The sequence below is a fragment of the Pteropus medius genome, unplaced genomic scaffold (genome assembly GCF_902729225.1).
Source record: "Pteropus medius unplaced genomic scaffold, Ma_sr-lr_union100, whole genome shotgun sequence".
NCBI classification, from domain to species: Eukaryota; Metazoa; Chordata; class Mammalia; order Chiroptera; family Pteropodidae; genus Pteropus; species Pteropus medius.
This window is the reverse complement of record NW_024349800.1, coordinates 16493575-16505121: the sequence shown is the minus strand read 5'-3', so window position 1 is coordinate 16505121 and position 11547 is coordinate 16493575. Positions and strand designations below refer to the sequence as shown.

The 11547-nt window shown below is 40.6% G+C and overlaps 1 protein-coding gene across 11 annotated transcripts in view; it reads left to right on the top strand.

Moving 5' to 3' along the window:
- The first annotated feature begins 2472 nt into the window (after positions 1–2472).
- MYCBP2 (MYC binding protein 2) overlaps positions 2473–11547 on the top strand; it is a 238192-nt gene continuing 229117 nt past the window's right edge. For 6 of the 11 annotated variants that reach the window (XM_039886910.1, XM_039886904.1, XM_039886907.1 and 3 more), the window contains exon 1: positions 2484–3074. In XM_039886910.1, coding sequence (XP_039742844.1) covers positions 2773–3074 — 302 coding nt within the window. In that variant the 5' untranslated portion in view covers positions 2484–2772. Of the gene's footprint in view, positions 3075–11547 lie in introns of all 11 variants that reach the window. The other 5 variants (XM_039886905.1, XM_039886906.1, XM_039886908.1 and 2 more) reach the window with 3 other exon arrangements.

Here is an 11547-nt window from a genome sequence, read left to right as displayed (position 1 = left end):
GCAGTGACAGTTCAGGCGACCTTCGCGACTTGTCTTGGAGACCACCCACCCCCTCCTTGACAGTGGAATTAAGGGTTACTCCAAACGCCCTTTCCTTCCCGGCATGCGCCCCATTACCCGCCACCCCAGGGGAGCCTTCCAAGGTGCCCAGCTGCCAAGGCGGTAGCTGTAGCAGTTGCAGTGATCGGGAGTGCACAGTGCGGAGGCAGGAAGAGGAGGAGAGAAAACACTGCACTGGCTATCAATTTTGTTACAGAGGCCAATGCCGCTGCCGTGGAAGGAAACGCTGCCAACCGCAACAGAAACGCCACCCTCGGATACTTAAGTGAGCATGTGTGCGACTCTGCGCACGCCTAGTTGCGCTGCTCATTGACAACGGGTTCTTTACGAAATTATCCTGTTACCAGGTTTTGGGTGTGCCCAGAAGGCTCAGGATGGGCCTGTCTAGGACTGAAAGGTACCGCAGACTGAAGCGAAATTTAGAAAGGGGAGGGAAGAACTTGAGACCAGGGTAGCCCCTTGAGTCACTCCTCACTAGAAAATGTAAATGGGCAACGACTGCACATAGCACCACCTAAGCCTAAGCTGGAACTGTTTCTCTGTGCAGGCATCATTCATTCATTCGTTTATTCAACCAATATATATTTCCTTCCTGCTTAGGGCTAGAGCCTGTGCTAGGAGCTGGGAATGTAATGGGGCAACAGACACAGACACCACGCCTATCCCTATGAAAAAGTCTAGAATGTTTTGTGTTATCGTTTGCAAAAGCCATGTGCCAAGGTGGCCATCCTACATGCTTGAAGCCCTTCCATAATCTCATGTAGTATTATTTTGACCATTATTCAGAGGACAAAACTTCCCCAAAGACGTACAAGTAGCAGAGTCAGGGGCCAAATCCTAGTTTGTCAGAGCCTTTGGCTACCGCCTCTACTCTTGCAATAGTAATGAGCCTTTGCAGCAGCTCCTACCTGCGCAGGCCTTTAACTCCACCAGCCTTTAGTCGCCTCCATACCTGTGTCTTGGCTCTCATCCTAGGGTTGTAACTACACTGAAACATCAGGACAGGAGTTTAGCCTAGCAAATACTTGTTAGATACTTAACTATGTGCTAGGTTCTAAAGTAGGGGCTGAAGAAGACACAAAGATGAATAAGAAGCTTTGAAGGAGCTTATAAAACAGTTGAAGAAAGAAGACAAGTACAAAAATTGTTTAACAGGGCTACTCACTGTACTAAAATACTATGATTCTTCATGGCTGCACTTTGCCTCAATGTTTTCATTACCCCACTTTTTTTTTTTTTTTAAATCATCCATCTATCGTTTAAAGCCCCAGATAAAATGCACTCCTTCAGCACTTCTGACACCCAGCTAGAATTAATTTACTTCCCCATTTCTCAAAAGTTTTTGTTTTTTTAGATAACGACTATCAAAGAAGAGGTACAGACATAAGAGATAGTAAGTAGATAAAGGATCTAGTACTGGGATGATAGGACTTAATGATTTTGTCAAGTATAAATTTATATGATTTAAATTGAGAGTCAAAAGGATAAAATACGAATCAGGGTGCATTGGCACGCATATTTCTAGGACATTTACTTGAAGGCGTTAGTAGAATAGCTTGGAAGAGGGGACTCAGCAAATGTTACATTTTTATAGATAAGATTTTTGGTTAGATATGACATTTCCAGATGTTATACAGACATAGCTATAATTATAGTTTCAGGTCATTGTCAAGAATTATCTTTAGCGATGTAAGTATGGGCAGAAAAAGATAAGCCATTAAGTGATCACTGTCAAGAGATAAGACCACTGCACTTTTAGGGTGTGTGTAGTCAATAAAAGAATATTTAAGAAAAGTATTATTGGGTTAAGATTTGGCTCTGATGTAAATGTTGAGAACAAGAATTTAGGAACGACTCTGGCTTGTGAATACTTTCATCTCTATGAATCCTATTTGCACAGAAAAAAAAATGCACTAAATTACTACCTGTCCTTTGTAAGTAAAAGCTGTTTTAAACAGACTTAAATCCTAATGACGAAAAAACTCCAAAATAAGATCACCAAAGGGACTTCTCTGCCTTGAATTCTGAATTAACCAGCAGCACTGGTTAACTGTTCTCGTCAAATCTTCATGTTGGCAGCACACACGTGGGGGAAAATTAGCAGGAGTAAGTTCATCCTCCCGCGGTGGGCAGAGTCCCTCTTTCTTTCACGTTCCGGCTCTCCCACCTGAAGGGAACCCATTACCTGAAGCGGAATGCCGGTGTTGACAGCCTGCCTAGCACTTTCCTTACTCTTCCTATGCTGTTAGTAAAATCCGGAGAAGTGGATTTATTTCAGATTCCGTCCAGCACAACCGCCCCACACCCAAAGCCCCGAAGCGGAGGGAGTGGTAGCGGTGAGGGGGTGGGGACGGAAAGGGGCCGCCGTTACTGAGCATGTGCGACGAGTGGCGCATGCCCAGTGCGGCCGGCAGCTTCCCATTGCGGGTAGCCCCGGCGGTGGCAGCGGTGGTGGCGGCTGCAGCGGCGGCACCGCCTACTCCTCACACTCCCGAGGTGGCGGGGTTAGATGAGCGGCCCTAGTAGCGGCGAGGGCGGTGCGGGGGGGAGGAGGAAGAGGAGGAGAAGGAGGAGAAGGTCTCTGTCTTTGTAGTCTCCCTGCTGCGGGAGCGAGAGGCCACCGCCGGAGCCGTCGTCGTTGGAAAAGGGCTGTGTGTGTGCGCGCGCGTGTCTGCCGGCCCGGCCCGCGGGGACGAGGTATCGGTGGCGAGGATGATGATGTGCGCAGCGACTGCCTCCCCCGCCGCCGCCTCCTCGGGGCCCGGAGGAGACGGGTTCTTCCCAGCCGCCACCATCTCTTCCTCCCCGGCGCCGGGGGCGCTGTTCATACCGGTTCCCGAGGGCTCCGTGGCTGCTGCGGGGCTGGGGCTGGGGCTGCCGGCCGCGGACTCCCGGGGTCACTACCAGCTGCTGCTGTCAGGCCGGGCCCTGGCCGACCGCTACCGGAGGATTTACACGGCTGCGCTCAGTGACAGGGACCAGGGGGGCAGCAGCGCTGGACACTCGGCCTCCAGGTGCGTCTCCGGGTGTCCTTCCTTGCGCCACATGCGGCATGTGTTTGCGTGTGTGTTTGCGTGTGTGTTTGCGTGTGTGTGTGTGTGTCTACGTACGTATTTACTGAGCTGTCTTTCAGCAAGCGCTTGATGCTGGGTAGTAGAAACACTTAATTGAGATAGGAGGGTGCGGTGGCAGCAGTTTCTGCTCTAAGTGTGTGCGTCTGTCTTTGTAGCGGGGGGTTAGTGTGGGTGGGAGGGTAGCGTGTGATAGAAAAGGTGATGGTGTGGATCGGTTATGACACGTGCGTGTATTGTTGAGGAAGGAGGAGGGATGGGGTAAGGGTACAACGAAGAGAATTTTCAAGAGTGGTGGGGGAAGTGGCGTTTCCAGTGTCTCTGCCGCAATGGTATTTACACGTATATCTCACCCCTCACTCCTCACGACATTCCATTCTCCCCTTTCCACCTTAAAAAAATGCCTTTCACTTAGGGGAGCAAAGGTTGGTACAGGTCTGTGTGTGTGTGTGTGTGTGTGTGTGTGGTGTGTGTGTGTGTGTCTATATAGAGAGAGACACATATAATGAAAACTCGTTAGTCTGTCAGATAAGTTATGGGGTTTCAATATTTAAGAGAATTATGCCAAAGGGATGCAGATGGAGATTATGTAGATGTGAAAGGTGTCTGATACAGATTTTTGAGTTATACTTTGATAACTGGATATTTTAGTCTAGAAATGTGATTTCAGCTGCTCTTGTGTTCTGATGTCCCATCAGCCATTTCCCTTCATCTTGTGTTTTATTTCCTCTGTCACTTACAGGCTTTAGAGTAGAGGGGGTTTTGTGAGAAAAGGGGGAACACGGAAGAATTTCAAAATATGACAGCTAGTATAGTGTTCAGCTGCCACCAGCTAGAAAATTTGAGTAGCTCCTAGATCTCTTTCTAGGCTCACTGAACCTTCAGCTTCCTTGATGTAGGAGATGTTAAATCACTTTCATTTTCTTTTTCTTAAAATATGGGTGTTTTTTTGCTTAGGGCTTTTCTATTGTGGGTTTTTTTTCCTTTTCTTTTCTCATGCCCTTACATGCCACACACCCTGAAGGATGGTGACTGACTCGTTTCACCAGCTTGGCTTTAACAGTGGTAATTAGAAGTTGGCATCATCTTTTTTCTCATAGCTTTTTGCAATATATGGAAAATGGAGAAAGCACAGTAGGATTTTGTTAAATATTACAGCATTTACTGTATTTTTTGGATGTACAGTTCATTATGCAATAACCAGATTTTATTTTCAACCATTATGAAAGGGAGTAGGCTGTAACTCAGGTATTTGGAGTTATACCAGTATGTATTGTGGCTCTTATCTATTGTAGAGAGTTGTAAAGGTGGAGCTTTGTTCACATTTTTTTCTGGGTAAAACAGTCTTCTCCTGTCTAATTGTTTACAAGATTAGGCACATGAGTAGTTTTATCATATGGATATAAATATGTGTAATTACCTTTTGCTATCTAAGCTGAAGGCCACAATGGCACAAGTCGGTTTCTTGCTCATGTTTTTGAAAATAGCACAAAATCTCATTAGACAGTTTGCTCTGATCATCAGGTATAATTTTGAGCCATGAGTCTCTAAATGATGGCACTGTAGGTACATCTTTACAAAGCCCTCTTAAAGAATTTAAATTTACTTTGTATGTTGTTTCCAGACTTATGCAATCAATAATTTGTGACTGGTATATTCGATTTTAACTTTTTACTATTATACTTTTGTAATAATACAATTTCTATGTATCTAGAATTAACAGTTTTAGACAAAATTGATATAGATTAACCACATAAAAAATTTATGAATGATTTTTAATTTTGGAGCCATATTTTGTACGAGCTGTCAATTAAAATTAATGAAGAATTAGTTCACGTATTTCAAGAAGTACTCAAGGAAACCAGCCTTAGTTGTACAATATTGCCTTCTACTCCTTCTTCAGAATATTATTTATTATTGTTCACATTATTTTTTCTAAGTCTTACCTTGCAACTCTTCTTTATTAAGAATATGCTTAAGAATTCAATCACATTTCTTATTAAATATAGGGAAAGTGGATCTGGGATTTAGGTTCTGAATGAATGATATTATTTATATAGGGGCCTTAGTTGAGTTAAAGCAGCAGATTAGATCTTTCAGAGACAGAATGGAGCAGGTATAAAAGATGAAGCTCTAGTAAACATCACATTTAAAAATATGAGAGAAAGAGGACTATGAAGGAAGCTGAAAAAAGACAGAACTATTAAGAAGAGAACCACGAGATAGTAGCCCATCTGGTCCTAAGAAAGTGAATTGAAAGTCATCAGCAGTGTTAAATGCTGACGAAAGTGAGAACACTTTCCAGGTCACTGATGACTTTTGAAGAAGTGGTCATAGTAGAGAGATGTGGGGGAGAAGTCAGTGAGAGATGTTGAGGTAATGGGGAGATGCAGGGTTGAGGGAAGGATATTCAAGTAAGGGAGGGTAGGTAGGAAACATTTAGTAAGTAGAGGGAAATTAAAGAGGTGAGAGGGGGATAACTGATGGGGAGAGGTCAAAGGGAGATCTCAGGGAGTTTTAAGATGACGGGTAGAGAGGGAAGTTAGCTATGGAAAAAGTTAGGAACTATTTCTTTAATATAGAAGGGGAGGAGGTAAGTATTTGCAAACATAAAGACTAGAAGTTTATTGAGGGTAGGAATTATATCCTATTTATTTTTTGATAATCCTATATCTAGCATAATATTTGGCATCCATTCTATAAATATCAAGTGCCTACTGCAAGCCAGGAACTGTTTTAGGTGCAGAAGATATAGCAGGGGAGAAATAAACAGCTGATAATATCAGGTAGCGTTAAGTAACTATGAAGAAAATAAAACCAATTTCATGTCACAGGCAGTTTCTAGTTGGGGGAGGCTATTTTAGGTAGGGTAGGCAGGACAGGTCTCTTTGAGAGTTGATGATAAGATAATGATAAGAAGACAGATCTAGAGGAAGAGTCATTTAGGAGATTGTAAAGGCTCTGAGGTGAGAACAAGCTTGTTGTGTTCAAGGAACAAATACAAGGTGAGTTATCAGTCAGTGTTGAGTGAATTAATTACCATGAATTATGTTTTAGGCATACAGTAGAGAAGTTGAGGGATGCAAGCCTAATGGAATTAATGACTGATGGCATTTTAGTGAAGTGGTTCAGATCCTGGACTCTGAAGTTCCACTGGTTTTAAATCTTGGCTCTGCCACTCTTTAGCTCTGTTACCTTGGGTAGATTACATAACTTCGGTGCCTCAGTTTTTTTATTTTTCTTTTTCAAAATTGAGATATAATTGACATATAACATGATATTAGTTTCAGGTATGCAACATAATAATTCTATTTTTGTATATATCTTGAAGTGATCATCACAATAAGTCTAGTTAACATTCATCACCACACAGTTACAAAAGGTTTTTCTCATGATGAAAACTTTTTAAGATTTATTCTCAGCTCTTTCAAATATATAATACTGTATTATTAATTATAGTCACCATGCTGTACATTTCGTCCCCATGACTTATTTATTTTATTACTGGAAGCTTGTGCCTTTTGACCATCTTCATCCATATTGCCCAATGCCCATCCTCCTCCTCTAGCAACTACCAGTTTGTTCTCTGTATCTAAGAGTTTTTTTGTTTTTTAGATTTCACATATAATTGAAGTCATATGGTATTTGTTTTTCTCTGTCTGAATTATTTCATTAGCATCATGCCCTCAAGATCTATCTATCTGTTGCAGATGGCAATATTTGCTTTTTTATGGCTGAATAATGTTCCATTGTATATATATATGTGTGTATATGTATACACATATATACACACTACGTTTTCTTTATCCATTCATCCATTGGATAAAGCGACCAAGGTTGCCTCCATATCTTTGCAGTTGTCATACTGCAGACCTGGGATGGGTGGAGCAGATGGCTTTTTGAGTTAGTGTTTCATTTCCTTTGGATAAATACCCAGAAGTGGAGTTGCTGGATCATGTGGTGGTTCTATTTTTATTTTTTTGAGAAACCTCCGTACCGTTTTCCATAATGGCTGCACCAATTTACATTCCCACCAACAGTGCACAAGGGTTCCCTTTTCTCCACTATCTCACCAACACTTGTTATCTCTTGTCTTTTTTGATAATAGCCATTCTAACAGATGTAAAGCGATATCTCATTATGGTTTTGATTTGCATTTTCCTGATGATTAGTGATGTTGAACACCTTTTCATATGCCTGTATATCTTGCTTGGGATTCTTGAATTGGACTGTATTGGTGTTGTTGTTGAGTTGTATGAATATTTATATATATGTATATTAACTCTTTATCAGATATATAATTTGCAGATATTTTCTCCTATTCATTTTGTTGATGATTTCCTTTGTTGTGCAGAAGCTTTTTAGTTTGTTGTAGTCCCACTTGTTTATTTTGCTTTTGTTTTATGCCTCAGTTTTCTTATATGTAGAATGGAGATAATAATGAGGATTGTTTTTGTAGGTGAAATGAATCTAAATATGTCAAGTGTTTGGCGCATTAAGCGCTATTAAATATTAGTTATGGATTTCTGCTGAGAGTGAGGGGTCAGATGGAGTTTGCAGACTTAAAGAGAAGGCAAGGATCATGTCTCGCTTTTATTTTTGCACTCAATGATTGTCGAATGTGGGGATAACTATTTCACTTATTCAGTGACTGAATAAACATATTTTTTGTAAGAATGAACCAGTCAAAATTGGAACATTACTTGGAGAAAGGGATTGGACAGGAAATGAGTAAAGGAATGTTTGATCAGTTCTCTGTGTGAATGACAATATAACATTGGACTTGGAAAGAACCATATGTGGCCCCGTGGCTAAATCTACTCTAGAGGCAGAGGGCCTTCGTTCAAAGTTCTACTTTTTTGTTGTTGTCAATTGGGCAAGTTAATTAGTATTTTGTTTCTTTAGTTATAATCTCATTAGATTATTGAAGGGACATTGTACCTGTATATGGTAAGTGCTCATTAAAGTTAGCTGCTGCTGTTTTGTTATGATGATGTTGTTGATGATGATGATTAAAAGCACATATTTAAAATTCCAATCAGCATATTGTAAATTTTTCCACTAGAAAGAGAAATGGAAAAAAGTGCTAGTTGAGTTGATTCAAAGTTGAAGAGTGATTGAAAGTTAAAGAAGAAAAGAAAGTGAAGGTTTTTGGTGACATAGATTGACAATATGGTAAAAAGGAAAGTGATGCCAGAAGAGTAATGAAGGATAGAAGATAAAGACGAGTCAGGATACCAGGGTTGAAGTGGTAGAGCAGTGTTAGTAGAAATAATAGAGGAGATTGTAGTTAAAAAGTGAGAATTGCTTTTCTTCTACAATCTAAACCCAGGTTAGTCTTTCAGCTGCTTTATCTCTTTGTTGTTAAAAATGGTGTTTGAGCCCATCCTTCAGATGCATGGGATTTTGGTTGTAAGAGGTTAAGTAGTCAATTGATCTAACAAAGATTCCGGGATCACTACTTGGCGCTAACCATTGGCCCTATAAAGATTTGTAAGACAGGGTTTTTACACTTCAGTTTATTGTCTGGATGGGGATAAAAAATACAAAGTCAGGTACTGATAACAGTGTTAAATGAAATCACTGCAGAGCCTGTTATGACAAAAGGATGGCGTTGTGGGCTGGCAAAAAAGCGTGATCAAGAAGAGAGAAAGCGCAGTTTGTGTGTAAGTAATGGTAAGAATTCTGTTAGAGCTAGGATGTAGGTGTTATGTAGAGTAGTGGGAATTCATTCTGGAAATGGAGGCTTTGGCCAGAGGGTAGGGAAGCTTGAACAGCAAGATAAGAATTAGTTTTTATAAAGTAGACACTGATGGTTTTGAGCTATGAAGAGATATTATTGTAGGAGTGTTTTAGAAAGTGATGTGGGATTGAATCCGTGTACATATATCTATATTTGTAGATAGGTAGTAATTTGCTTCACATAGCTGTAACATCTGTGGAATCCTACACATGTTAAGGCAAAAACTGCTCTCTGGGAATATTGGTGAGTAGAAACCTGAAATGAATTAGTCTCTTAGCTCAAGATAAAACCTTGCCTTTGGGCTTAAAAAGAAAATAAAAAATGTTAATTTAAAAATATTTTTACATTTTAAGATATTTGTTTAAAAATCAACAGAATAGTCTCACTTTTTAATTCAAAAATAGAATAAATATTCAGGTTTTTAGAAGAGGGGTCAGCTTAATCAAGGTTTATATATATGTAATAAAATTCACTCATCTTAACGTGTTCATTCGAAGGGTATTAGAACCATCACCGCAGTCAAGTATGGAACATTTACATCACTCCCAAAAGTTTCTTCAATTAATTCCCTCGTCCTACTCCTAGCCACTGGCTACCACAGATCAGTTTTCTGTCACTGGTACTTCACCTTTTCTAGAATGTCTTATAAATCTTGCTCCTAAAGGACAGGACCCCACCAGAAATTGTTTATCTCTATGTCTTCCCACCTCGTATTTCCTGTAAATGGAAATTAGGTTTTAAAGCTTCATTAGATGTTGGTTAAAAATTTTTAGCAGTCATATTTTGTATATACTCCTGAATACTGCATCCTATCCAGAGGTTGACTGAGGCCATCCAGAGTTTTCAGATTGTCTCACTGTTTAATAATGCTCAGTCTAGTTACTTGGATAAGATGGTACCCAAGTATTACCTATTAGATCTCTTTTCTGTAAATTTCTTTTTGCAATATGCAAGTAATCATGGGTAATAACTTGCACACTGTGTATATATTTCACCTAATGGTTTTAACATCCTTTGATAATCCTTATCTGAGTCAATAATTTCATTAGGGGTTTCAAAATGCTGACTTTCATAATTCTATTATTCTATATTTATTAGCTGGTGCTCCTCTGCAAAGAAGAGTTTTCCCTGATCAACTGGTGATGAACTATATTTTCTCTTAAGAAAACAGGGTAAATTCTTAATTTCCCTCATTAGACGAATTGGTCTGATAGTCCAATAGTGATATGGGAGGTGCTGTGGTTCACCATCCAGATCCCTACGTTCAGGTACAAGTTCCCCTTACTGTTGTGAATATTGGCCACTAAACTGATTGCCACTGAGTCCCTCTCCAGGCATTGCTTTGAGCCAACAAAGCTGCTTCCCTCAGAGTCATGCTGCTTTCTGCACCAGCCTGCATCCAGTGCCTAGACTGTGTGGGAATATAAATACCTGGTCCTTGGCCTCTAAGGCAGGGCAACTTTGAAGATCCATCCCAACTTCAGAGCTCCCTTTGCAATTTGACTCCTTTCTCTGTTCAGTCTTACTTTCTTCACTCTCCTTCATTGTTGATTCAAGAGGGCATTCTTCAGTAAACTTCTGGTGTGCAAATCGCCATTTCAGAGTCTATTTCCTGAGGAATCTTACCCAAGAATATTGTACTAGGAGTGGTCTGAGGAAATAGACTTTAAAATAGAATTTTGGAGTTAGATTATGTGCTTTTTGGCTGGCAGTGTGAACCCCACTACTGATGGTAGATGGAGCACTGATACTGATAGCCCTTGGCATCCACTGTAGCTGTGCAAATGTTAAAAACTTGCACTGATGGTGAATTGGAATGGGATTCCTGTAGAAGGAAATGTATTGGTGGGTACAATATCTTAGGCTTTTGAGAGATTCAGGGAAGTTATTATAAGGACAGTGTGATCAGATGGCTGTTGGTGAGTGACATCGATAGATTGGACACAGATATTAAAGGCTAAAGATAATTGGGGAAAAATGAGAAAATTAGATGATTTCTTTAGCATAATGTAAAGAAACTCATTTTCTGCAGTAGGAAGAAAGAAAAAGCTAAGGATTAGGCCCAAGATTTAATTTTAAGGGTAATAGAGCTTCTAGGTGGGTTGAATTCTCAGCAAGTCTGCTATGCTAGTATCTGTGCTTTGGTTAGAAATGAGTTTGGACCGTGACTCTTAGGATAGGACCACTGAGTTGATTTAGATGACAACCTCGAAACCCGAAATTCCCCTGAGCCTTCTGGGCCTGCAGAAGTTGGCTTCTAGTTGGCTAGAGGGTAGTGGCTTAAAGACTGTGCTGCTCCTACTATCCATCCCCATCTACTCTCTTCTTCCCTGCTGGCTATCACTAAATCATTGATTAAAGATAGGTTACAACAAAACCTCTTGGGAGGTGCTGGGCCTGCTAAGGGAGGAAATGGACTGCATGTACGTGTGTATGCATGAACACATGCACACACACAGACACACACACGCACGACACACTGGTTCTCAAACTATGCTACTCTTTGGGAGCTTACAGAGTATTTGATGCACCAGCATAAAGTCTCACATAACATCTTTTCAGAGTACCCTTACCCACTTCATAGCAAAGGAAAATCCATGGGATCCATTTTCCCATCACGTAACACTCCACCCCGAAGCTTTTGACTTGATAGAGCAATAAAACAATCTTTTG